Source organism: Phalacrocorax carbo, chromosome 30, assembly GCF_963921805.1.
Source record: "Phalacrocorax carbo chromosome 30, bPhaCar2.1, whole genome shotgun sequence".
NCBI classification, from domain to species: Eukaryota; Metazoa; Chordata; class Aves; order Suliformes; family Phalacrocoracidae; genus Phalacrocorax; species Phalacrocorax carbo.
The window spans coordinates 556522-582854 of NC_087542.1; the positions used below are offsets into that span (position 1 = coordinate 556522).

The 26333-nt window shown below is 62.6% G+C and overlaps 2 protein-coding genes across 4 annotated transcripts; both read left to right on the top strand.

Moving 5' to 3' along the window:
• Positions 1-510: 510 nt before the first annotated feature.
• Positions 511-5577, top strand: CDC37 (cell division cycle 37, HSP90 cochaperone). Its single transcript, XM_064437321.1, has 8 exons — positions 511-694; positions 1644-1925; positions 2005-2110; positions 2465-2580; positions 4083-4205; positions 4386-4568; positions 4681-4752; positions 4857-5577. The coding sequence occupies exons 1-8, from the start codon at positions 593-595 to the stop codon at positions 5004-5006; spliced, it is 1134 nt and encodes a 377-aa protein (XP_064293391.1). The 5' UTR covers positions 511-592; the 3' UTR covers positions 5007-5577.
• Positions 5578-6556: 979 nt separating this feature from the next.
• Positions 6557-26314, top strand: TYK2 (tyrosine kinase 2). Of its 3 annotated transcripts, XM_064437109.1 has the most exons (27): positions 6557-6703; positions 7987-8101; positions 8806-8913; positions 9141-9196; positions 9332-9545; positions 10465-10588; positions 13263-13407; positions 13728-13891; positions 14109-14493; positions 14734-14928; positions 15182-15339; positions 15437-15560; positions 15706-15898; positions 15998-16104; positions 16701-16877; positions 16987-17074; positions 17196-17323; positions 17906-18041; positions 18510-18661; positions 18756-18906; positions 19598-19695; positions 20977-21169; positions 21466-21584; positions 22647-22819; positions 24106-24223; positions 24324-24434; positions 25422-26314. In XM_064437109.1, exons 5-27 carry the CDS (start codon positions 9359-9361, stop codon positions 25554-25556), a joined length of 3561 nt encoding a protein of 1186 aa, XP_064293179.1. In that variant the 5' UTR covers positions 6557-6703; positions 7987-8101; positions 8806-8913; positions 9141-9196; positions 9332-9358; the 3' UTR covers positions 25557-26314. The 3 variants fall into 3 exon arrangements, with proteins under 3 accessions (XP_064293179.1, XP_064293178.1, XP_064293180.1); XM_064437108.1 differs by lacking the exon at positions 8806-8913; XM_064437110.1 differs by lacking the exons at positions 6557-6703; positions 7987-8101; positions 8806-8913; positions 9141-9196 and adding an exon at positions 9643-9815 and having other exon boundaries at positions 9407-9545.
• The last annotated feature ends 19 nt before the right edge of the window (positions 26315-26333 follow it).

The following is a 26333-nucleotide window of genomic DNA, read 5'->3' on the forward strand; positions in this document are numbered from 1 at the left end:
GCGCCATGTCCCCCTATGTCCCTCTGTCCCTATGTCCCTCTGTCCCCACGTCCCTGGGCTACCGTGTCTATCTGTCCCCATGTCCCTCTGTCCCCAAGGCACCATGTCCTCTCATGTCTCTCTGTCCCCACATCCCTGGGCCACCATGTCCGTCTGTCCCCATGTCCCTCTGTCCCAAAGGTGCCATGTCCCCTCATGTCCCTCTGTCCCCCTATGTCCCTCTGTCCCCTGGTCCCCAGCTGTGCAGCACCTCCCTCCCCACGGGCCCCCGTGTCCCCCCCCGCGCCCACCTGGGCAGACCCTGACTGGTGGGGGAGAGGGGAGCCCCCTAGCCCTTAGGGCGTCGAGCGGCATAGCCCTACCCTCCCCCCGCCTTTTTCAGCGCGCGTGTCTCTTTAAAACCCGCGCCATCTTTGTGCCGGGCGAGGCGGCCGTGTCTTTGGTGGGTTGTGCGCACGCGCAGGGTGACAGCGCAAGCGGAAGTGCGTGCCGCGGCGCGCCCGGAAGTGCGCGAGTTGCGGGCGGAAGTCGGGCGGGGCGGGGGCTGGAGGGTTCGAGAAGCGGCCGGAGGCGGCCCCGGGGCGGCCCCGCCATGGTGGATTATAGCGTGTGGGACCACATCGAGGTCTCGGACGATGAGGACGAGACTCACCCCAACATCGACACGGCCAGTCTCTTCCGATGGCGGCATCAGGTGAGGCGGGGGGGGGGGCGGCCTCGTCCTCCCGCCCCGCTCCCCGGGGCGGGCTCCCCAGAGAGGGCCGTTCCCATGGCAACAGGCCCCGGGACCCCGGGGGGGGGAGAAGGGGGAGCCCCCGGGAGGAGGGGGGTGTTCCCCGTTCCCATGGCAACGGGTTCCGGGACCCCCGGGGGGGGGAGAAAGGGGAGCCCCCGGGAGGGGGGGTGTTCCCCGTTCCCATGGTAACGGATCCCCGGACCCCCATGGAGGGGGAGTAAGGGGGAGCCCCTGTCGTGCGGGAGAAGGGGGGAGCCCCGAGTGGGGGGTGTTCCCCTTTCCCATGGCAACGGATCCCCGGACCCCCGGGGGGGAAGGGGGGGAGAAAGGGGGAGCCCCTATGGCGGCGGAGAAGGAGGTGTGTGTCCACCGTTCCCATGGCAATGGATCCCTGGACCCCCATGGAGGGGGGAGCGCCCATGGCGGGGGGTGGTGGTGTTCCCCTGTTCCCATGGTAACGGGCACTGGGATCCCCATTGGGAAAGGGCTCCCTCGTTTCTATGGCAACCGTCTCAGGGACCCCCATGGGAGGGAGGGTACCCCTGTTGCCATGGCAATCAGCGGGTGGGGGGCTGCGCTGCCCCACGTCCTCCAGGAGCCGGAGGAAGCCGAATCCTTGCTGCTATATTCCGGAATCGGCCTCAATTTAACAGGAAGACAGGGAAAAAAAAAAGCTGCATCCTGATCCCTTCCCTCCCAAATGCCACAAAACACCCCGGAGCCGTGCTGAGGGACTTGAGTTTTTCCCCTAAATCAGCTTTATTTTGGGGTGGGGGATGTTGGTCACCCCTCATGCTTCACCTTATTCCCAAGGGATTAACAGATCTGGGAGCGTATGGGGTTTCCTGGAGCGGGAATTAACGATCCACCCCCCTCTCTAACCTCTTCCCATCCTGTCGCCTTCCAGGCTCGAGTGGAGAGGATGGAGCAATTCCAGAAGGAAAAAGAAGAGCTGGATAAAGGATGCCGGGAATGCAAGCGGAAACTCGCCGAATGCCAGAAAAAAATGAAGGAGTTGGAACTGGCGGATGCGGAAAGCGGGAAGGGGGAGCTGGCGAAGCTGCAGGCCGAAGCCCAGCAGCTGAAAAATGAAGAGAAAAGCTGGGAAAACAAATTGGAAGAATTAAAAAAGAAGGAAAAGAACATGCCTTGGAACGTGGACACCCTCAGCAAGGACGGCTTCAGCAAGGTGGGTTTTGGGGAGCCCCCCACCTGTGTCCCCCCACCCTCGCCCTGGGATGGCGGCTCACGTTCCTTCCCCTCCCCAGAGCGTTTTCAATGTGAAACCGGAGGAGAAGGAAGAGACGGAGGAACAGAAAGAGAAAAAACACAAAACCTTCGTGGAGAGATACGAGAAGCAGATCAAACACTTCGGTGAGCGGCACGGCGGGGGTTTGGGGGGACGAACGCTGCGCCCCCTTTCTGGGGGGGCTCCCCGTGGCCTGGGAAGCCACTTGGTCCAGGGACTATTTGGGCCCCCTTGACTATTTGACCATTTGACGTGGGTTTTTTCCCAATACCTCCCGCCCGCTCCCGCGGCCGAGGCGAATCTTCGCACGTTGCCGTCATTAATCGCAATTTTGGGGGGTTTTATTTAACTTCGGGATGAATCATCACACCCCCCCCCTCCACTCCCACCTTTTTTATCCCTGACAAGGTTTTTTTTTTATTATTTAACTGGTGGAACCCCCCCCATCCCCCGCTAACTGGGGCTGCCCTGCTTTGCAGGGATGCTGCGGCGCTGGGACGACAGCCAGAAATATCTCTCCGATAACCCTCACCTCGTTTGCGAGGAGACGGCGAATTACTTGGTCATCTGGTGCATCGATCTGGAGGTGGAAGAGGTGAGAGGAACCGCGCCGCGGTTGCCATTCCCTCGCCGGTTTTTCTGCCGCGGGTTGGTTTGCTTTTCCTGTCAGAAATCAGGGATTCGGGGAATGATTTAGGCGGGAAAAAGAGGCTTAAGGTCATCGAGACCTGGTGTTAAGCTTAAGTAGTACTGACTCTGCCGCTAAACCGTGTCCCTTGGCACCATCTTGGTGCGTCTTTTAAATCCCTCCTGGGGATTTTTAAATCCCTCCTTCCTTCTTTTTTAGCAAGGCCTGTTCTGACAGGATGAGTGGGATGATTTTAATCATGGAGAATGTCCTGGGCGCGAAGGGACCCGCAGGGACCATCGAGCCCAGCTCCCGGCCCTGCCCAGGACACCCCAAATTCACACCATGTCTCTGAGGGCCTTGGCCAAGTGCTCCTTGAATATCGCCGGGCTGGTGCCGTGATGCCTCCCTGGGGAGCCTGTGCCAGGGCTCCACCACCCTCTGGGGGAAGGACCTTCTCCTAAACCCAGCCTAACCCTCCCCTGGCACATCTCCCTGCCGTTCCCTCGGGGCCTGGCGTTGGGCACCAGAGAGCAGAGACCAGCCCTGCCCCTCCTCCTGCCCTCGGGAGGGGGCTGCAGAGCACCATGAGGCTGCCCTCGGCCCCCTCTGCTCCAGCTGAACAACCCCAGGGACTCCAGCCGCTCCTTGTACTGTTCCCCTCTAAACCCTTCCCAACCCCGTGTCCCTCCTCTGGACACTCTCTAGGAGCTTATGAGGAAAGTTGCATCAGGGCAGGTTTAGATTGGAAATTAGGAACAATTTCTTGACTGAGAGAGCGGTCAGGGAGTGGCACAGGCTGCCCCGAGAGGTGGGGGAGTCGCCATCTCTGGGGGGGTCAGACACCGCGCAGACGTGGCCTGTGGGGACGTGGTTTATTGGGGGGGGGGGAGGTTGGGTTGGGGCTGGACTTGATGATCCTCGAGGTCTTTTCCAACCTTTATGGTTCTATGAAAGGCTGAGAGACCTGGGTTGGTTCAGCCTGGAGAAGAGAAGGCTGAGGGGGGTCTCATCAGTGCCTATAAATACCTGAAGGGCGGGTGTCAGGGGGATGGGGCCGGGCTCTTTCCAGTGGTGCCCAACGCCAGGCCGAGGGGCCACGGGCACAAGCTGGAACACGGGAAGTTCCCCCTGAACATGAGGACAAACCCCTTCCCTGTGCGGGTGCCAGAGCAGGGGCACAGGCTGCCCAGAGAGGCTGTGGGGTCCCTTCCCTGGAGACATTCACCCCCCGCCTGGACGCGGCCCTGTGCCCCTGCTCTGGGGGTCCCTGCTCACGCAGGGGGGCTGGACGAGGTGACCCCCAGATGTCCCTTCTGACCCCCGCCATTCTGTGATTCAGTGACTCTTCCGGCCCCCCCCCCCCCCCCCAAAAAAAAAAGGGGGTTCCCCTGACCTCCCTGACGCGGGGAACCTGGAGCAGGTGAATTCGTGGGGTCCTCACATCCCTTTCCCCCCTCCCTCCCCAGAAACACGCCCTGATGGAGCAGGTAGCCCACCAGACCATCGTCATGCAGTTCATCCTGGAGCTGGCCAAGAGCCTCAAGGTCGACCCCAGGGCTTGTTTCAGGCAGTTTTTCACCAAAATTAAGGTAAGAATACATCGGACCCCCACGCCCCCCCAAAACCCTTTGAGGGAGGTGGTTTTTCCAGCTCCCCGGCACCGCAGCGAAGAGATGGAGCCGGGTGGGGCCCCGGGGTGGATTTTGGGGGAGGGAAACGGGGGTTTAGGGGCGCCTGAAGGCCCCCCCATCGCCCCCTTCCCCCCGCAGACGGCCGACCAGCAGTACATGGAGGGCTTCAACGACGAGCTGGAGGCCTTCAAGGAGCGGGTGCGAGGCCGAGCCAAGATCCGCATCGAGAAGGCGATGAAGGAATACGAGGAAGAGGAGCGACAGAAACGCCTGGGCCCCGGCGGGCTCGACCCCGTGGAGGTGTACGAGTCCCTGCCACCCGTGAGTAGCACCGCGCATCCATTTTTGGGGGGATAAATGAGCAAAATTTGGGTGTGTTTTATGGTTTAACGGCTCGGGGAGTTCCTCATGTGCCTCGCCTTCGGCCTCACAGGAGCTGCAGAAATGCTTCGACGTAAAAGACGTTCAGATGCTGCAAGACACAATCAGCAAAATGGATCCAACCGTGAGTTTATTTCCTTCCCCGACACCCCTGGGGGGGGCTTCTGGGGTGCCCCTCAACAGACGCCCCCACCCAAACCTTCCCCTCACCCCCAAAATCCTTTCCAGGAGGCCAAATACCACATGCAGCGATGCATCGACTCGGGGCTCTGGGTCCCCAACGCCAAGGGCGGGGAAGGGGCCGACAAGGGCGGCGGCGAAGCCGTTTATGAGGAGATTAAGAAGGAAAACGGCGCCGAGGAAAAAGGAAACGCGTGAGCTGGGGGGGGTGGGGGGTGGGGGGGGTGTGAAAAAAGGCGTAAATCACGAGAAAATGGGGTGTAAAGCATAAAAATGGGGCTGTAAAGTGTAATAAAAAGGGTGTAAAGTATAAAAAAGGGGGTGTAAAGCATCAAAAAAGTGTGTAAAATATGAAAAAAGGCGTGAAGTCTAAAAAAGGGCGTGTAAAGACTAAAAAAGGGATATAAAGTCTAAAAAGGGTTAAAAAAAACGGGGGTAAATCATCAAAAATGGGGCATGAAGCATTTAAAAAAAAAGGGGCGTAAAGGGGTTTAGCCTGTGCTCCCCCTCCTCCCCGCTCCCCCCCCCCGCTCCCCCCCCCGCTCCCCCCCGCTTCCCCCCCGCTTCCCCCCCGCTTCCCCCCCCCCCCTTTCCACACTGTAGAGACGTTTTGGGGAAGGTCCGTGAGCTGTGTGTGCCCCTCCCCCCGCTTCCCCTGCCATCCAGCCCGGCGGGGGAGGGGGGAGGTTTGGGGGGGATGGGGGGGTTTGGGGGGGCCCCGCAGTGGCGGCGCCTGGCGGCTCTTGTGTGGAATAAAGAGATTGAAGGAGTTGGGTGTGAATTTAGGGATGGGGGAGGGGTGGGGATGGAGTGGAGCCCCCCCGCCCTCCCCCAGACAGCCCCTGGGAGGGGGGTGTGGTGATGGAGCGTGCCCCCCCCTCTTCCCCCATTGGGATCCAGCTGTGCCCCCTCTGGCCCCACCCCCCGTTGGGATCCAGCTCCCCGTTGGGATCCAGCTGTGCCCCCTCTGGCCCCTCCCCCCGTTGGGATCCAGCTGTGCCCCCTCTGCCCCCACCCCCCCGTTGGGAGCCAGCTGTGCCCCCTCTGGCCCCACCCCCCCGTTGGGAGCCAGCTGTGCCCCCTCTGGCCCCACCCCCCCGTTGGGATCCAGCTGTGGCCCCTCTGGCCCCTCCCCCCGTTGGGATCCAGCTGTGGCCCCTCTGGCCCCTCCGGCCCCTCCCCCCGTTGGGATCCAGCTGTGCCCCCTCTGGCCCCTCCCCCCGTTGGGATCCAGCTGTGCCCCCTCTGGCCCCTCCCCCCGTTGGGGTCCAGCTGTGCCCCCTCTGGCCCCTCCCCCCGTTGGGGTCCAGCTGTGCCCCCTCTGGCCCCTCCCCCCGTTGGGGTCCAGCTGTGCCCCCTCTGGCCCCTCCCCCCGTTGGGATCCAGCTGTGCCCCCTCTGGCCCCACCCCCCCGTTGGGATCCAGCTGTGCCCCCTCTGGCCCCTCCCCCCGTTGGGAGCCAGCTGTGCCCCCTCTGGCCCCACCCCCCCGTTGGGATCCAGCTGTGGCCCCTCTGGCCCCACCCCCCCGTTGGGATCCAGCTGTGCCCCCTCTGGCCCCACCCCCCCGTTGGGATCCAGCTGTGGCCCCTCTGGCCCCACCCCCCGTTGGGATCCAGCTGTGCCCCCTCTGGCCCCACCCCCCCGTTGGGATCCAGCTGTGCCCCCTCTGGCCCCTCCCGCTCTGAGGCTCCGCCCCCTCGGCCGCCGTCGCCGTCCCTTCCCGGGGCGGGGCCCCGCTCCTGGCCCCGCCCTTGGGGCGAAGGCTTGTGGGCGTGTCAGCGTGGCGGCGGCGGGCCAATGGCAGCGCGCGTCTCTCGGGGCCAATGGGAGGCGGCGGCTCTGCGGGGCGGAGGAGGCCGGAGCGGCGGCCGGGCCGGCGGGGAGCGGGGCCCGGTAAGGCCTTGGGGGGGCTGTGGGGCTGGGGAGGGGGTCGTGTGGGGCTGGGGGACACCGGGGGGCGTGTGTGGGGGTGGGGTGTGGGGCTGGGGGCGCCGGGGCGTGTGTGGCGTGCGTGGGCCTGGGGGGTGTCGGGGCCTGTGGAGCGAAGGGGAGGGGGGTGGTGTCCGGGCCTGGGGAGGGCAGGGGGTGTGGGGCTGGGGGGCTCTGGGGTGGGCGTCTCGGGACGTGTGGGGTTGGGAGGGGGTCGGGATGTGTGGGGCTGGGAGGCTCCGGGGGGGATCCGGATGTGGGGGGCTGGGGGTCAGGGGGTGTGGGGCTGGGAGGCTCTGGGGTGGGGGTGTCAGCATTTGGGGGGGGTCGGGGTGTAGCTGGAGGAGTGAGGGGTGTGGGGCTGGGAGGCTCTGGGGTGGGGTCAGGATATGTGGGGCTGAGGGTCTCAGGTTATGTGGGGGCCAGGGGGTGTGGGGCTGGGAGGTTTTGGCAGCGTCAGGGGGGTGTGGGATTAAGACTCTCTGGGCTGGGGGGTCTCAGGATGTGTGGGGCTGGGGGGGTGTCAGGATTTGTGAGCCTGGGGGGGATGTCATGGGCTGGGGGGCTCAGGGGGTGTGGGGCTGGGGGCCCCAGGCTGTGGGGCGTGTGTGTGTCGGTGGGCGTGGCTGTGAGATCCGAGGGGCTTTGGCGTGGGGCGTCCGGATACGTCGGGTTGGGAGGTGTGGGGTGCAAGGGGTCAGAATGTGTGGGACTGGGGGACGTGGGGGGTCTGGATCTGTGAGGTTGGGGGGTGTCGGGGTGTACGGGGCTGCGGGATGTGGTGGGACTGGATCTATGGGGCTGGGGGTCTCAGGATGTGTGGGGCTGGGGGCCACAGAGGGGCTGGATGTGTGGGGCTGGGGGGTGTCAGGTTGTGTTGGGCCGGGGGCTGCGGTGGGGCACAGAGGGCCACCATTCCATGCTGCCATGGGGCAGGGGGCTCCCCGCCATCCCCCCCCCCGCTTCTGCCGGACTTTGCACCTCGAGCCTCCCGCGCTGGGCGACGCCGGCGACCGGGTGCTTTTCCCGCCCCGCCGAACACGCCAAAAACACGCGTGTTGCTCCGCTCCCTGCTCTGAAACGTGGGGGCGGGGACCAAACGTGGGGCCGGCCGGCACCAGTAGCGGCACGGGGCTGCGATTAGAGGCTTGAAACGCTGCTTTGGGGGGGGAAAATCCCCTCTGAGAGCTTGCAATGGCTCAAAATTTACCCTAGGTGATGACCCGAGTCCCTCTCTCCCCCCTCAGGCCTGTGCTTGGAGCTCGCGACACCTCAGCTGGGAGAAACCACCCTTCCCGAGACCGAAATTGGGGTGAAATCAGGAAGATTCGTCCCCCGCGGCGGCGGCCGTTTGCCCCCGTCGTGAGTAACGGCATGGGGGGAGGTTTGATCCAGCGGGAAGGGATGCAAAGTTTGCAGGGGGAGGTTTATTTTATTCCCTTCCCTCTCATCTGGGGAAATCCAGGATTCTTTTGGATCCCGTTTTTCAGTCTCAACCCGTGTTTCGGCACTTTCTCCGTATCCGCTCCCCATGCGGGGAAAAAAAATGCCTTTTTAAGGTTATTTCTACCCATTTTTGGGTGCACCGGGCTCCTGCTGCTGCGCCTCGGACTCCCACGAGCCGCTCCGTCGCCTTCCCCTCCGCTTTTTAGAAATGAGGAAGCCGCCGGAGCAGCCGCCCCTTTCGGATTCTGCCCCCACCCCCGAGGAGGGAATTGGGGGAAATCTGCCAAGATTTGGCTTCGGGATCTTGCCGCGCCCGCAGGCGGAAGCTGAAGCAACGTCATCACGTGCTTCGCCTCGAGAGGATCCGGAGAGGGGCTTTGCGGGGGGGGGGAGACCCCCGCCACGGCACAAAGTGCCTGGAAAAATGGGTTTCTTTGGGTTTCTTTCGTTTTTATATACCCTGAATGCCACCCCGCACCCAAAACCTGCTTGTTTCGCCTCTCCGAGGGGTGCGGGACAGGGAAAACCCCCGCGGTGGGGACGCAGGGAGTGAAGCACGATGCTTGAAACGGCTTTTCGCCCCCTGCCCCCCCTCAAAATTGCCGGTGTTTGCTCCGAAGGCTTCCTTCGCCGTGTCGCCGTGTCGGGCTGATCCCGTCCCCCCCTGCCCCGGGTGGGAGACAAAGGCACCAGGTCCTTCTCCTGGCATCGATACGGCTGGTTTTGAGGTGTTTTTTTGGGGGGGGTGCGGCTTTTACAGCCCCGGGTTGGTTTAAAAGGTGAAAAAATACCAAAAAACCCGGGGTTTGGGCATCGGATTTTGCCAGGAGAGACCGGGGAGAAGAGCCGGGCGGGGCGGAGGGGGCATGACACCGGCGCCGCGGCGCGGGGAGACACACGGTGGGTTCCGGCTTCGCGCCGACGGATCCTTTCCCCCCGCCTCCCCCCACCCCAGGTGATACCGGCCGCCTTTGGAGATCGGCGCCGAGTTATGCTTCATCTGACGGCGAGGTGCGTAGCGCCGGCGTCGAGGGCACCCAGTTGCCCGACTGGGAGGAACCGGTGGCGGGACGCTCGGTTTTTTGCTAACGTTTCTTTATTCCTCCGTTTCCGCCCCCCCCCCAACCCCCAACCTCGTCCCCGCAGTCGGGGCGTCTTCGGGGGGCCGTCGCCATGTCTCTGTGCCAATGCGCGGTGAAGCACAGCGAGTCGGACGCCGAAGGCTGCTGTTTCTCGGCCGGCGGCGGTTTGAAGGTCTGCCTGCACTGGAGCGGCGAGGAGGAACGCGAGCGGTGCCGCGTCTACGCCCGCGGCGCGCTCAGCGCCGAGGAGATCTGCATCGACCTCGCGCGGAGGATCGGTGAGCGCCGGGGAGCTCCGTCTCCCGAGACCCCGCGATACCCGACGGGGTTGTGTCCCAGAGCTGAGAAATTCCCTTTTTTTTTTTTTTTTTCCAGTTTCTGGCCCTGTTTTAGCTGCTTTATCTCATAAATTTGAGCTCTCGTGGTGTTTTTAAGCAGCAGCTTCCTGATAACCGGGCTGTTAACGAAGCCTTCAGCCAGAATTTGGGCATCCCCCGCTTGCTCCGGCGTTCCTGAGAAGCCGGGCTGGGCTGGGGCCGACGGGGGCCGTGAGTTATTGGAGCGTGATGAGTCGAAAAGCAATTACTTCACCTCTGACTCATCGGTGTCCCCGTTTAACGAGCCCTCGGCCTCCCCTCGCCTGGCGGAACCGCCAAATAATCGTGCCGGGCCCCCGCGCCGGGTTCCTCCCGGTGTGAGGGGGGCTTCGCTGCAGGCGTCGGTTGGAATTAAGGGTGGTCAATGTCTCTTTTAACCCTTAAGACAACGTTTAAGCTCTCGCCTAAGCCTAAACCGCTCTCAGTTCGCGGTTCTCACGGGTTTTATTGACTCCCCTTCCCCTCGCCGCAGCTCCGCGCGGGGGTTTCTTTGGAATAAAAACCGCCGAGGCTCGCCGGGCCAGCTGGCTCTCCCCGAGCGCGCCAGAAGGACGGCAGACATGCGGTTCTCTCTTTTTTTTTTTTTAAAAAACCAGTTTTTAAAAGACTCTGCCGCTGACATTTGCGAGCGGGGACGTCTCGGTCCCCGGGGGTGGGGTGTCGGTAGCGCAGGTGGGTTTGTGCTGCCAGGAAAAGGGAGGGGGTTGGGAGGAAAGGGGTGAAAAAAAGGGTTCTTTTGCCTTTTTAAATTTTTTGATCCTCTCGGATGTGAAGTTTTCCGGGCTCGGCAGCGCCTCACCGGCACGGTGTTTTCTTTCAGGCATCACCCCGCTGTGCTACAGCCTCTTCGCCCTCTACGACACCCAGAGCCGAGTCTGGTTCCCGCCCAACCACGTCTTCAAAATCGGCAAAGACACCAACCTCAACCTGCTTTTCCGCATGAGGTGAGGCCGCTTCTCCCGCCCCGTCCCCGTCCCGCTGCTCCCATCCCTCCTGGAGCCGAGCCGCCAGAGCTCGCGGATCCCGGACGCTCCGGGTTCTTACAAGGCTTAACGCTGGAAATCACGCCGCTCGCTTTTCCTGCCCCCCACCCCCTCCCCAGGTTAATCGTGGGGTTACTGGATTCGCCTTAAAACCACGGGTGGAGGTTAGGCAGTGGGTCGGGAAGCTGAGGGAGCTCAGCGGGGCTCGCCTGAATCGGCCTCGGAAGGCTATTTAATGAGGAATGGGATGCGTTTGGAGTCCCTGCCTCTCCCTCGGCGCCGCAAAATTCACCTCCCTGCTCCCGATACGCCTCCGCCTTTCGCCCCGCGTCTCCCCGGCTGACCCGCCCCGCGCTTCCCCCTCCCTCTCGGCTCCGTAGCGGGGACGGCGTCCCCTCCGTCCCCTCCGAAGCGCTTTCGCAACACCGAAGGCCCGAGGGCCTTTCCGAGCGAGCCCGGGGCCGCGGCGGCGCCGGCCGCCCTCCCGGCAAAGCGCCGGCTGGTTTTCCTAGGCGTTTTTGCGAGATATTCGGCCTCCCCGGGGACGGCGACCTCGGCGTTTCCTCCCGAAACGTTGCCGCCGGCGTGTTCCGTAGGAAAGCTTTTATTTTTTTCTGCCAGGCTGGTTTTGTTCGGGTTTGGTTTTGGTGTTGGGTCTTTATTTTGTATTCAGGGTGAGTCATAACGAAGGTAAAAACGAGGGAGAAACGGAAAACCCGGCTTGGAGGTTTATTAGCCTGGTTTATACGACTTGCAATACCTCCTCCTTCCTGGGGAGCCGCGGCGTTTCGAGCCGAGGCCTCTCTTAGGGACGCCGTCGTGGCTCTGCTGTGTTTATCTGAGGAAGGTTGAAACGGCGATGGTGGGAAGTGCGTGAGGAGGAGGAGGAGGAAGGCTTCGAGCCCTCGTGGCCGGTGCCTCCGTGTTCCTCGGGCCCCTGCAGGATCCGCTTGCGGATAAATCGCAGAGCTCGTGACTTTTTGGGCTGGAAAAAGCCTTTCCCTTTGGCTCCAGTTTTGATACCGCGTGGGCACCGTGCGCGGCGCGAGCGCCGAAATAACCCCAGGGCGTAAACGGCGGGCGGAGACGCGGCTTTGGGGGTTGAGCGGTGGGAAGGGAAACTCGTGGAATCACGGAATTGTTAAGGTTGGAAAAGACCTCGAGGACCATTGAGTCCAACCCCAACCCCCCCCCTCCCCAAACCACGTCCCCAAGGGCCACGTCTGGGCGGTGTCTGACCCCCCCAGGGACGGCGACTCCCCCACCTCTCGGGGCAGCCTGTGCCACTCCCTGACCGCTCTGGCAGGGGAGACATTTCCCCTCACACCCAACCTAAACCTGCCCTGGCGCAGCTCGAGGCCGTTCCCTCTCGTCCCATCGCTCGTTCCTTGGGAGCAGAGACCGACCCCCCCTCACTCCAGCCCCTCTCAGGGGGCTGCAGAGAGCGAGAAGGGCTCCCCTCAGCCCCCCCTTCTCCAGGCTAAACCCCCCCAGCCGCCCCCCAGCACACTTGTGCTCCAGACCCTGCCCCAGCCCCGCTGCCCTTCTCTGGACACGCTCCAGCACCTCAAGGCCCTTCTTGTCCCGAGGGGCCCAAACCTGAGCCCAGCACTCGAGGTGGGGCCTCCCCAGGGCCGAGCACAGGGGCCCCATCCCTGCCCGGCTCCTGCTGGCCACCCCAGTGCTGACACAAGCCCGGGGGCTGGTGGCCTCCTTGGCCACCCGGGCACTGCTGGCTCATGCCCAGCCGGCTGTCAGCCAGCACCCCCAGGGCCTTCCCCGCCGGGCACTTCCCAGCCCCTCTGCCCACAGACCTTTATATTTTCAAGACGTGGGCGCTCGGAGGGACGCTCCTCTCCCTGCCTCCTCTCCTTTATTTCGGAGCAAGAAAGCTCGGCGTGGAGCGAGCCGGGCTGCGAAACGGCATTGCGGGGAGCGGCGCCGCTGAAGAACCGGTGGCAGGTCGGGCTCGGCCACGCTCGGAGTTAATTAGGGCCCCTTTAACGAAGCTCGGCCCATGGGGAAGCGTCTGCGCGCTGTGCGGCGCGGCTGGTCGCAAAACGTGGTGGAAAAAGCTTTGAGGAACCCGTTTTGGTGGCAGGAGGAGGTTGTTTCCCCTTTGCCTCCCAGCCTCTGAACCATTGCCTTGTGCTCAGGTCATGCTTTTTGAGGACCGTGGCTGATTCTTGTGTCGGCAGTGCAATTTCAGGAGGTTTCGCTCTTAAAAACGTACCAAAATAACCCAAACCCCGCCACTTTGAGGTCAGAGCGCGATCCCCGGCTGCACTGGGGTGGGATAGACCTCTCCGCTCTCACGTTGCTGGTCCTTTCCGCGTCCCAATTTGAGACAGATGGTGAGAAAACCTCCGCAAAACCCACTTTGGGGTCTGGCTCCGGTCCCCCAGCAGCTCCCAGGGAAGGGGCCGGCAGCTGCACCGCGAGGAAGGAGCAGATTTACGGGTGAACCGAGCCTCGAGCGGGTCCAGGGCAGCCGCTAGACCCAGGCCTGGCTTTAGAGGCAAAACCAAAGCGTCCTTTTTCAACCTCTCTCAGCAGCGAGAGAGGGCAGGGGCGGCCCACGGCCCTCCCGTCCCCACGTGCGAGCGCCGCTCTCCCTCCTCCCCCTCCCTTCCAGGTACTACTTTCGGAACTGGCACGGAATGAACGACAAGGAACCGGCGGTTTATCGCAACGTGCCCCGACAGAGCGACTCCCCCGACGACAAGCTGCAAGGAGGAGCCTTGCTCGACAAATCGTCCTTCGAGTATCTGTTCGAGCAGGTGATGAACCGGGCCGGGGGCTCGGCTGCACCTGGGGTTGTGGGAAATTAGGTGATTTTCTCGATCCAACCGGATTCGGCTCGACTTTGTTGTCGGGATCTGTTTTTTCATCCGCGAGGGTTTTGTTTAAAGGACAAACAGGGCTGGAGTTCGGCTTTCTGAAAGGCTTTGTCTTGCTTGAAGCCTCGCTGTGAGGCCAGGAGCCGAGCTGAGGGGGCTGCTGCCACACCTTTAAAACAGAAAGACAAAAAAAAGCGCTCCAGAAGTCAGTACGGGGGTGTTTTTTCCCCTTTTATTTAACTTTTTTCTCCCTTTTATAGGGAAAATTTGAATTCATCAATGACGTCGCCTCTTTGAAAGACCTCCACAGCGAACAGGAGATCCAGAGGTTCAAGAACGAAAGCCTGGGCATGGCCGTGCTTCACCTCTCGCACATCGCCATCAAAAAAGGCATCTCTCTTGAGGAAGTGGCCAGAAAATACAGGTGACCGCTTGGCTTCGCAGCCTCGGGGCCGGGCGCTTTGCGCTCTGCCGTTCTCCAAAGGGGATTTTTTTCTGGTTTTTCAGCCTCTCTCCTCCCCGGGAGCGAGTCCGGGGGCTGTTTTAGGTGATGGAGATATCGATTGTGGCTCCTCCGGTGGCGTGTTTGGCCGTCGGCGCCCTTGAGCTTTCGCTGACGGGTTGTTCCTTCCCTCCTGCAGCTTCAAGGATTGCATCCCGCGCTCCTTCTACCGCCAGATCCAGCAGAACAACTACCTGACCAAATTCCGCATGAAAAACGTCTTCAAGAAGTTTGTGCAGCGTTTCCAGCGGCACACGGTCAGCGCCGGCAAGCTGACGGTGCAGGATGTCATGTACAAATACCTGGCTACCTTGGAGCACCTCGCCCCTCGCTTCGGGTGCGAGGTCTTCCCCGCGCTCTCCTTGGAGACCTCCTCCGAGGGCGAGAAGGCGCAGCTCTACGTCAACGGGGGCCGTTCGCAGCCGGAGCACGGGCACGCGTTGCTCCCCAAGGACCGACCTGTCACCCACGAAGTCCTCGTCACCGGCACGAGCGGGATCCAGTGGCGACCCGTGCCCGTAGAGGTAGGTCAGCGCTCGCGCTCCCCGCCGCCGGGCGGGAAGAGCCGTTTCCATCCAAATCCCATCCCACGCCGGCTCCTTTTCCCTCGCTCACGTCCCTGTGCTTTTCCTCGGGCTCCCTGGGCACCTCAAATTGCTTTCCAGCTTATCCCAGTTTGGCCAGTAGCCTTCACCGGCTAGCAGTGCCATTTCCCAGCAGTAGGAAGGGTTGGAACTGACACCTTTGCTTCTCTGCCTCCGCAGAGCATCGAAAGCTGCTCCCATCGCGGATATTTTGGGAGGAAAAGCAGAAACAAAGAGCTGGAGCCCAAGGGGCCGGCTCAGGCGGCGGAGTGGAGCGAGCCGAAATGGGTCCATTTCTGCGATTTCCGGGAGATCACGCACATCGTCATCAAGGACTGCAGGGTCAGCATCAACCGGCAGGACAACAAGTGCCTGGTGAGTGGGGCTTGTTCGCTCCGAGCTGCCCCGCGGAGCGTCTCGATGCGTGTGGGAGCCCCTCGGAGCGCTTCGGAGAGCGCGAGGAGGCAGCGCCGGGGAGAAAAGAAAGGATTTTTTTCCGGGCTTAATGCCGGCAAGCGAGGGTTTTACGCTTTCCTCCTTGGGCTGGCAGAGGGATGGGTGGATTTTGGGGCTCCTCGCCCTCCAGCTCGATGGTTTCTCACCCGCCGCGTGCCCTCCCTCTCCCCAGGAGGTGGTTCTCCCGTCCTCGGAGAGCGCCCTCTCCTTGGTCTCGCTGGTGGATGGTTATTTCCGACTGACGGCTGACTCCAGCCACTACCTGTGCCACGAAGTGGCGCCGCCGCGTGTCGTGATGAGCATCTTGAACGGCATCCACGGGCCCATGCAGTAAGCGGCTGCTTCCCGACGGAGGGGCCCGGGGGCGTCGAGGAGGACGTGCCGCCTCCGCTCATCCGAAGCCGTTCCCCTTTTCTCCTGCTGCCAGGGAGGAGTTTGTTTTTGCCAAGCTGCGGCGAGAGGAGCAAGAGGAAGGGCTCTACATCATCCGCTGGAGCGTCCTTGACTTCAACAGGATGATTCTCTCCGTGGTGAAAAGGGGCCAGCAGCAGGTAGGACGTAATTCCCGGTGCAGCGTTCCCGGGGCCGGCGAGCTCCGGGATGCGCTCGTTTCGTTTAAGGAACGAGCTGGGCCGCGCCTGGTCCGAGCTGTGTGGAGGGGAGCCACGACGCCCGTCCCGCCGCTCTCTTTCCCAGGCTCCTGGGGTTCAGGGACCCCTCAAGTACAGGCAATTCCGCATCCAAAAAAAAGGAAACTCTTTCATGCTGGAAGGATGGGACCGGGAATTTTCCACTTTGCGGGAACTCTTGGATGTTCTCAAGGGCTGCACCCTCAAGTCGGGCGATGAAAGCTTCACGGTGAAGAGATGCTGTCCGCCCAAACCGGGAGGTACGAGGATGGATGATCTTCCCTCCCTCGGCCTCGAGGAAACGAGGGCGTCCGGTAGTTTCTGGGGCTTTAGTGTATGCCCCTTCCCTCCTCTCGCAGAGATCTCAGACCTGCTGATCACGCGGAAGGTGAAGGATAGCGCCAAGCAGATCCTGAACCTGACCCAGCTCAGCTTCCACCAGATCCGCAAGAACGAGATCACTCAGGTTGGGTGCTCTGCCTCGGTGGGCGGCGGGGCGAACGCCTTGGCTGGAAGGAGGACGTGCCAGGGGAGGGTTAGGCTGGGTTTAGGAGAAGGTCCTTCCCCCAGAGGGTGGTGGAGCCCTGGAACAGGCTCCCCAGGGAGGCATCACGGCACCAGCCCGGCGATATTCAAGGAGCACTTGGACACAGCCCTCAGAGACACGGTGTGAATTTGGGGTGTCCTGTGCAGGGCCGGGAGCTGGGCTCGATGGTCCCTGCGGGTCCCTTCGCAGTCAGGACTTTCTGTGGTTCTATGGTTGGCTGGAGGAAGCGGCTCTCCCGATCGTGGGGGGATGCTACCGCACCCCCGACACCGCTGGGGCAAAGAGGAGAGAGACTCAGAGCCGTTGTTAGGTTTGGTTTGGTGCTTTATCCCTTCCCTCTTCAAGAAGAGGGGGGAAAAGAGCGGTGCAGAGGCAGCACCATCTGGGCAGGAGGTGTTTTTTTTCCCTGCCATCCACGGAGGTGACGGAGGGAAAGGGGAAGAGTCGCTTCGAGTGTGCAAAGCTGAAAATTCCGCCCCGTCTGACGCCCGCCTGCCTCCTCCGTCTGCCTGCAGCGAGCCCACCTGGGGCAGGGCACCCGCACGAACATCTACGACGGCGTGCTGAACGTCTGCGGGACGGCCGGGGCCGACGACGAAGCCGAGTATTTCTCCACCGAGCAGAACAACAACAGCCGGGAGATGCACGTGGTCCTCAAAGTCCTGGATCCCAGCCACAGGGACATCGCCCTGGTGAGCCCCCGGGGAGGGGGAGGTGGGTCAGAGGGGGTGGAAAACCAGCTCCGAGCCGCTCGCTGAGAGACCGTCCGCCTTCCCGACACCCTCTCTCCTCTCCCCGCAGGCCTTTTTTGAGACGGCCAGCCTGATGAGCCAAGTGTCGCACGTCCACTTGGCTTTCGTGCACGGGGTCTGCGTGCGAGGCTCCGAGAGTGAGTACGGGGCTCTCCCCAACGCCCCTCGCTGGTGCCTTTCCCTTGGCCGCTGCCGGCTCCGTCGCCGGGCCCGTCGGCTCCCGCCCCGTGCCGAGGGCAATAGCTCCCTCTTCCCCAGATATTATGGTGGAGGAGTTCGTGGAACACGGACCTTTGGATGTGCTGCTGCGGAAAGAGAAAGGCCGGGTCACCGTGGGCTGGAAAATCACCGTGGCCAAGCAGTTGGCCAGTGCCTTGAGCTACCTGGTAATAGAGCCGGAGCTGGGGGTTTTCCCGGCGGGGAACCGCGCTGGAGGTCGCCTCCGAGCACCTTTTCCTCCAGCCGCACCCCTGGGTCTTGCCAGCGGCGCGGCAGGAAGGATCTGCCACGTTTTTCCTCCGCCCTCCAAGCGGAGAGGCGGATTTTTAGCATGGCGTGCCCTTCCCGCGCCTCCCCGACACCCGCCTTGCTCCCTTTGCTGCGGAGCTGAGCGGCCGGGGGGGGCGGGGGTCGCTGGACCCCGGCTCCGCAGCGTGGTGTTTGGAGCCGCGCGAGCTGGGAAGAGCCCCGCGTGAGGACGCTGCCGTCCCCGCTCGCCGGGCGTGCGGCCAGCAGCTTGGGAAAGCTCGCTTAGCTGCTTGTGAGGGCACGCGCCGGGTAATCCTCGCGTTCCTTTTATCCCCACCCCGGGGGTTCGGCTTTGGGATAACGAGGCAGGGAGGTGACGCACGTAATTAGAGCCAGGAGCCCTGCATTTTTATCTCCTGGCGTCGTCCGTAAGGCTCGGCCTTACTCTGCGGCAACGGCGGGAGCTTCCTCCAAGGCTCCGTATCCCCTCCTTTTCGCAGGAAGATAAAAACCTGGTGCACGGCAACGTGTGCGCGAAAAACATCCTGCTGGCCAGGAAGGGGCTGGAGGATGGATCTGTGCCTTTCGTGAAGCTCAGCGACCCCGGGGTCAGCTTTACGGTGCTCTCTCGAGAAGGTATTCGGTCGTTCCGTGCTCAGACTGGGCAGGGCTGAGCCTGGGCTTGTCCTGAGCTGAAAATCTGGGTGCGTTTTTCCCCCCGCTCCTGCAGCCCAGGTAGCTAATAAATAGCGTGGGTTGTGCCTGAGCTGTTTTGGCGAGGTCTTCCCTGCCTCTCAGACCTCAATTTTTGCAACAAATGGCATTTTGAACATGCAGGTAGCTAATAAATAGTGGTGTTTGTGCCTGAGCTGTTTTGGCGAGGTCTTCCCTGCCTCTCAGACCTCAATTTTTGCAATAAATGGCATTTTAAACACGCGGGCCTGCAAATTCTGTCACAGTGGCTGGTTTTGGCCTTAAAGCCGCTTAAAGACAGTCCTGCCGCGGCTCCCCGTGGCCGGGAGCTTCCCTCCCCTCCCCGTGTTCGTGGGGGTCTTTGGGGCTTTACCCTCCGCAACGCCTCATTTCGCCTTCCCTTTTCCAAAGAACGCGTGGACCGGATCCCCTGGATCGCCCCGGAGTGCGTCCGGGATGTGGGAAACCTCAGCACGGCGGCCGACAAATGGAGCTTTGGCACCACGTTGCTGGAAATCTGCTTCGACGCCGACGTCCCGCTGAAGGAGCGCACTCCTTCGGAGGTGATTTGCCTTCTCCCTCCGTCCCCAGCTCCTCCGTTCCGGGGTGGATCCAGCCCCGTTTGAGACTTGGCTTTTCTGGTTTTTTTTGTCTTAGAAAGAGCGTTTTTACGAGAAAAAGCATCGCCTGCCCGAGCCGTCGTGCAAGGAGCTGGCCACGCTCATCTGTCAGTGCCTGAACTACACGCCGGTGGAGCGGCCGTCGTTCCGCACCATCCTGCGGGACCTCACCCAGCTCCAGCCGCACAGTGAGGCTCCGCCGCCGGGCGCCTCTCGGGGCTGGGGCGGGGGTTCATTCCGGCCCCGCTGTTCCTTCCCCTCCGCGAAGCCGTCGGGGCTTCGGCAGCGGTGGGGTGGGGGTGGTGCTGGAGACCCTTTGGGACTGGATGGGGGGGAGGTGGTTAAAAAGGGGGCAAAAAGGTTAAAAAAGGGGGAAAAGAGAAGGGGGGAAAGAAAAGGGGGAAAGAGAAGGGGAAAAGAAGGGGAAAGAGAAGGGGAAAGAGAAGGGGTGAAGGAAGGGGAGAGAGAAGGGGGGAAGGAAGGGAAAGAGAAGGGGGGAAGGAAGGGAAAGAGAAGGGGGAAAGAGAAGGGGTGAAGGAAGGGGAGAGAGAAGGGGGGAAGGAAGGGAAAGAGAAGGGAGGAAGGAAGGGAAAAGAAGGGAGGAAGGAAGGGAAAAGAAGGGAGGAAGGAAGGGGAAAGAAAAGGGAGAAAGGAAGAAAAGGGGGAAAGAAAAGGGGGAAGTAGGAAAAAGAAAAGGCAAAAAAGAGAAGGGAAAAAAGGGGGGAAAGTAGTAAAAAGAAGGGGAAAGAAAAGGGAAAAGTAGGAAAAAGAAAAGGCCAGAAAAGGCGCTCCGTGGAGCGCAGGGGTTGGGCGAGGAAACGTGCAGAGCGTCTCTGCGGCAGGCGACCCACGCTCTCCCCTCACCCCCTTCATTTCCAGACCTCGTAGACGTCACCTCAGTGAACCCCGACTTCCCGGTGTCGGACCCCACCGTCTTTCAGAAACGTTACCTGAAAAAGATTCGGGAGCTGGGGGAGGTAAGCGACATCTTGAGAAACCCCCCCGGCCCGGAATTGTGGGCCGGAGGCGGCCGCGGGGAGGGTCCGAGGGCTGGAACCCCTCTGGGGGAGCCGGGGGTGTTCAGCCCGGGGAGGAGGCGGCTCCCGCAGACGGGGCCGGGCTCCTTCGTCGGGCCCACGGCGCCGGGGCGAGGGCGGGCGCTTTCAAGCTCCCGGAGGGGAGATTCCGAGCGGAGCCGAGGCGGGAATTCCCGGCGCCGAGGGGGGCGAGTCCCCGGGCCGGGGCGCCCCGAGAGGGGCCGATGCCCCGTGAACGCTGGAGGTGGGGCTGGACGGGGCTCGGGGCAACCCGCGCTCGGGGAAGACGTCCCTGCTCGGGGCGGGGGGCTGGGCTGGGCGAGCTCAAAGGGTCCCGTGTCCCCCCAAAGCACCTCGGGGTTCCCCAATGTCCTGCCCTGGCTCCAAGGGTTCTGCGAGGTGGGATCATGCGTCCAAAGAGAAGCAGCGAAAGCCGGTGAAGGGTCTGGAGGAGAAGAGAAGGGGCTGAGGGAACCGGGGTGCTTTAGCCTGGAGAAAAGGAGGCTGTGGGGAGACCTTGCTCCCCACGACTGCCTGAAAGGGGCTCGTGACGAGGCGGGGGGCTCCGGCTCTTTTCCCAAGGAAGAGGAAACGGCCCCAAGTTGCACCCGGGGCGGTTCAGGTGGGATATTGGAAACGATCCCTTCATCCAAGGGGTCGTCGAGCGCTGGAAGAGGCTGCCCAGGGAAGGGGTTGAGTCACCGTCCCGGGAGGGATTTAAAAGACGCGTCGACGCGGTGCTGAGGGACGCGGTTTAGCGGCGGAGTCAGTAGTTTTTAAGCTTAACGCTGGAACTCGACGATCTTAAGCCTCTTTTCCCACCTAAATGCTTCTACGATTCCAAATCCCCGAAAAAGCTGATATAACAAATCCTCGACGGACCACGGAGCCGATAAAGATAACGAGGGCGGCTTAACGGGGAGCGCGGAGCGGCTCGGAGCTGGTCGGGAGGATGTTTCCCTCGTGGCAGGTTATCGCGGCGTCTTGAGTGATTTGTAGCGCTTCGGTCACCGCTGGGCGAACCAGCCTTTTCCAGACCGATTTCCGAAGAAATTCCATTTGGATGAGGGTCAAAAGCGTTTATTTTTAATCTGTTTTCACTGAGGATTTCCCCTCTGTTGTCCCTGATGGAGAGCTTCCAGGGAGGCTGCTTCCAGTGTGGGAAAGGCCAGGAAAGCTTCTCCTGGCAGGATCTCAAACTCCGTGCCTGCTCTTTGCCAGGGTCACTTCGGCAAAGTGAGCCTGTATTGCTACGACCCCACGAACGACGGCACGGGGGAAATGGTGGCTGTGAAATCGCTCAAATCCGGCTGCAGCCAGCAGCTCCTGACCAGCTGGAAGAGGGAGATCGAGATCCTCAAGACACTTTATCACGAAAACATCGTCAAGTACAAGGGTTGCTGCAGCGAGCAGGGTGAGGCGGCCCCAGGGGACGCGCCGTGGCGTTGGTGGCGGTCGCCGTCTCTCCCCGCGCGAGGTTTTCCCCTTGGCGGCGGCGTTGAACGCCGGCGGAGCCCAACCTTGCGTTGTCCCTCCCGCCGGCGCCGCCGCGGAGACGCCAAAAACCCAATTCCCCACCTTTTTTAGGCAGCTGGTAGCGGTGGGGGGATCCCCTTCCTGGCAGAGGGGTGGGGGTTGGGGTGTCTTTGGGTTGTTCCGCTCTCCCCGCGAGGTTCACACGCCGCCTTCCTCCTCTTCCTCGCCCTCCAGGAGAGAAGATCGTGCAGCTGATCATGGAGTACGTGCCCCTCGGCAGCCTGCGAGACTACCTGCCCAAGCACAACGTCAGCCTGGCCCACATCCTGCTCTTCGCCCAGCAGATCTGCGAGGTAAAGCCTAAACCCTCCCGCCTTCTCCCTGGGGCTCCTCCGCTCCCCACCGTGGCTCTGACCCCCCCCCCAAATCGCTGTGACCCCCCCAAAATGGCTCTGACCCCCCTGCCCTGTCTTTTTCCCTTTCTCCGGGTCATTGTCTACCTGTACTCTGGGCTCCTCTGCTCCCCAAAAGGACTCTAAACCCCCCCACAATGGCTCTAACCCCCCGTCCTTTCCCCTTTCTCCAGGGCATGGCTTAGCGGCTCCCCAAAATGGCTCTAAACCCCCAAAATGGCTCTAACTCCCCATCTTTCCCCCTTTCTCAAGGGCATGGCTTCTCTGCTCCCCTAAATGGCTCTGAACGCTCCAAAATGTCTCTTGCTCCCCAAAACAGCTCTAAATCCCTGTCTTTTCCCCCTTCTCCTGGGCATGGCTTCTCTGATCCCCTCCAAATGGCTTTGAACCCCCCCAAAATGGCTCGAACCCCCCCATCTTTTCCCTTCTCCAGGGCATGACCTATCTGTACCCTGGGCTCCTCTGTTCCCCCAAATGGCTCTGAGCCCCCCAAAATGTCTCTTCTGCTCCCCAAAACAGCTCTAACCCCCCATTTTTTCCCCCTTGTCCAGGGCATGGCCTCTCTGACCCCCCCAAAAGAGCTGCTCTGCACCCCAAAGTGGCTCTGCTCCCCCAAAGTGGCTCCTCTGAGCCCCCAAATGGCTCTGAACCGTCCCCAAATGGCTCTGACCCCCCATCTTTTCCCCCTTCCCCAGGGAACAGCTCCTGAACCCCCCCAAAGTGGCTTCTCTGCCCCCCTAAATGACTCTGACCACTCCCAAAATGGCTCTGACCCCCCATCTTTTCCCCCTTGTCCAGGGCATGGCTCTGACCCCCCCAAAACAGCTCTGAACCCCCACAAGGATGCTCCTCTGCCCCCCAAAACGGCTCTGAGCCCCCCAAAACAGCTCTGACTTCCCATCTTTTCCCCCTTGTCCAGGATACAGCTCCTGAACCCCCCCAAAGTGGCTGCTCTGACCCCCCAAAACGGCTCTGACCCCCCGTCTTTTCCCCCTTCCCCAGGGCATGGCCTACCTGCACTCCCTCCACTACATCCACAGGGACCTCGCCGCCCGCAACGTGCTGCTGGAGAACGAAAACGTGGTGAAAATCGGGGATTTTGGCTTAGCCAAAGCCATCCCCGAGGGCCACGAGTATTACCGCGTCTGCGAGGACGGCGACAGCCCCGTCTTCTGGTGAGCGCGGCCCCCGCCGCGGCGGCGTTGGGGCCCCTAGGGGCAGGCGGAGGCCGGCGCCTGTGGAGGCTCAGGGTGAGGGGAGGCTGGTGCTGTGCTCAGGTACAGCGTGTGGAGGCTCAGGGCGAGGGGAGGCCGGCGCCAGGGTCGGGTACAGCTTGCGGAGGCTCAGGGCGAGGGGAGGCTGGTGCCGGGCTTGGGTACGGCATGTGGAGGCTCAGGGCAAGGGGAGGCCGGCGCCGGGCTCGGGTACGGTGTGCGGAGGCTCAGGGCGAGGGGAGGCTGGTGCCGGGCTCGGGTACGGCGTGTGGAGGCTCAGGGCGAGGGGAGGCTGGTGCCGGGCTCGGGTACGGCGTGTGGAGGCTCAGGGCAAGGGGAGGCTGGTGCCGGGCTCGGGTATGGCGTGTGGAGGCTCAGGGCGAGGGGAGGCTGGTGCCGGGCTCGGGTACAGCGTGTGGAGGCTCAGGGCAAGGGGAGGCCGGCGCCAGGGTCGGGTACGGCTTGCGGAGGCTCAGGGCGAGGGGAGGCTGGTGCTGGGCTTGGGTACGGCATGTGGAGGCTCAGGGCAAGGGGAGGCCGGCGCTGGGCTCAGGTACGGCGTGTGGAGGCTCAGGGCGAGCGGAGGCTGGTGCGGTGCTCGGGTACGGCATGTGGAGGCTCAGGGCAAGGGGAGGCCAGCGCCGGGCTCGGGTATGGCGAGCGGAGGCTCGGGGTGAGCGGAGGCTGGTGCCGGGCTCGGGTACGGCATGTGGAGGCTCAGGGCAAGGGGAGGCTGGTGCCGGGCTTGGGTACGGCGTGTGGAGGCTCAAGGCGAGGGGAGGCTGGTGCCGGGCTCGGGTACGGCGTGTGGAGGCTCAGGGCGAGGGGAGGCTGGTGCCGGGCTTGGGTACGGCGTGTGGAGGCTCGGGGTGAGGGGAGGCTGGTGCCGGGCTCGGGTACGGCGTGTGGAGGCTCAGGGCAAGGGGAGGCTGGTGCCGGGCTCGGGTACGGCGTGTGGAGGCTCAAGGCGAGGGGAGGCTGGTGCCGGGCTCGGGTACGGCATGTGGAGGCTCAGGGCAAGGGGAGGCTGGTGCCGGGCTTGGGTACGGCGTGTGGAGGCTCAAGGCGAGGGGAGGCTGGTGCCGGGCTCGGGTATGGCGAGCGGAGGCTCAGGGCGAGCAGAGGCTGGCGCCAGGCTCGGGTACAGAGGCTCAGGGCGAGCAGAGGCCAGCGCCAGGCTCGGGTGCGCCGTGCGGAGGCTCGGGGTGAGGGGAGGCCGGCGCTCACCGCCGGCCGTGACCGCGCAGGTACGCCGTGGAGTGCCTCAAGGAGTGTAAGTTTTACTACGCCTCCGACGTCTGGTCCTTCGGGGTGACGCTCTACGAGCTCCTGACCCGCTGCGACTCCGGCCAGAGCCCTCCCGCGGTGAGTCCCGGTCGGCGACGCCGGCTTTGCCGCGACGGCGTTTGCCGAACCGGGGATTGCGGCTGATTTTCCCCTCCCCCCCCCCCCACCCCCCCCGCAGAAATTCATCGAGATGATCGGGGCGACGCAGGGGCAGATGACGGTGCTGCGGCTGATCGAGCTGCTGGACAGGGGGAAGAGGCTGCCGAGTCCCAAGGACTGTCCTTGCGAGGTGAGGCTCCGCATCCCGACGGCTGTCTGTCTGTCCAGCTGTCTTGTCTGTCCCCGTGGGCTGCCACGGCCCCTGGGGACAGGGGAAATGGGAGGGGAAGGGGGAAAATGGGGAGGGAAAAATGGGGGAGGGAAGAGAAAAATGGGAAGGGAGGGGGGAAAAGGTGGGGAGGAGAAGGGGAAGGGGAAAAATGGGGAAGTGGGGAAGAGGAAGGAGAAAAATGAGGAGAGGAAGGGGGAAAATGGGAAGGGAAAAAGGGAGGAGGGAAGAGAAAGATGGGAAAGGAAGGGGAAAATGGGGAGGGAAGGGGAAGATGAGGGAGGGGAGGGGAAAAAAGGGGAGGGAAGGAAAATGAGGGAGGGGAGGGGAAGAGTGGGGAAGGGGAAGGGGGAAAAGTGGGGAGGGAAAGGGGAAAATGGGGAGGAAGGGTAAGAGTGGGGAGGGAAGAGGGAAAATGGAGAGGGGAAATAGAGGAGGGAAGAGAAAGATGGGAAAGGGAGAGGAAAAAGTGAGGAGGGAAGGGGGAAAAGGGGGAGGGAAGGGGAAGAATGGAGAAAGGGAAGGGGAAAATGAGGGAGGAAGGGGGGAGAGTGGGGAAGAGAAAGGAGAAAAATGGGAAGGGGGAGGGAAAGGGAAGAGTGGAGAAGGGAAATATGGGGAAGAGAAAGATAAGAAAGGAAGGGGGAAAAGTGGGGAAGAGGAAGGCAAAAAATGGGAAGGGGGAAAAACGGTGAAGATGGAGAAAAGTGGAGAAGGGGAAGAGTGGAGAAAGGGAAGGGGAAAATGGGAAGGGAAAAAATGGGGAAGGAGGGGGGGAAAAAAGGGAAGAGAAAAAGTGGGAAGGGCTTCATCTTGCTGTGGGGAAGAGGAGGGAAAGGTGAATGTGGGGGCGGGAACGCCACGGGCAGAGCACCGAAAGCGAGGAGCCCCCCTTTTCTTCCCCGTGTTGCCTCCGGATTAATTTCTCCGTCTCCCATCCCTTCCCAGATCTACCGGCTGATGAAGAACTGCTGGGAAGCGGAGGCTTCCTTCCGCCCGCCTTTCCACAACCTCGTCCCCATCCTCAAGAACTTCCACGAGAAATACAGGGCTCAGGCTCCCTCCGTCTTCAGCCTCTGCTGAGCCGCGATGGCGGCGGGGGGGACGCAGCCGCGGCGGGGGGACGCAGCCCCATGCCGCCGCTCTCTGTTTTATCCCGGGCCGAAAACGCCACTGGGAAAGGAAACGGTCGGGCCGGTGAGGTGAGAGTGAGGAGGAGGAGGAGGAAGGAGGAGGAAGCTGCGCCATGTCCCCTCCTCCTGCCGGATCCGCGGGCGTTCGGTGCCGACCCTCGCCCTGCGGCATGTCTCTCCCGCCGAACACTGTGAATGACACTGGGGGGGGGGGGAGAGCAAAAAGAGGGGGCCTTACAGAGCCCCCACCCTCCCCCTTCCTCGCTCCCTCCTCTTCCTCGGGGACCTGCTGGACCCCCGCTGCGGGGGGCGGGGGTTGCCTTTGGGTGCCGGGATTGAGGATGCCCCCCCACCGCCCCCCGCCTCAAAGGATTGGGGGTTCAGCAAAAGAATGTGGCACTTTATTGGGGTTCAGGGGCTCCTAAAATAGGAGGGGGGGGAAGGGCCCCCCCCTCATCCCGGCCCCCCCCCGTTGGCCCAGCCATCACCCCAGGACTGGTTTTGGGGTGCTGCGGGGGGGGCTTGGAGGAAGAGGGGGCTGGGTGCCCCCCCAAACTGAAAGGGGAGGCTGTTTCCCTGCCCCTCCCCATCCCCCTTATTTATTGCCTGCTGTCTGTGCCCCCCCGAGCGGTTTTGGGGGGCTGCAGGGTGGGGGGGGCCCCCCGTGCCCCCCCTCCCGGGTCATCTCCCAATAAAGGATGGAACGGCCCCACTGCTTCCTTTGTGG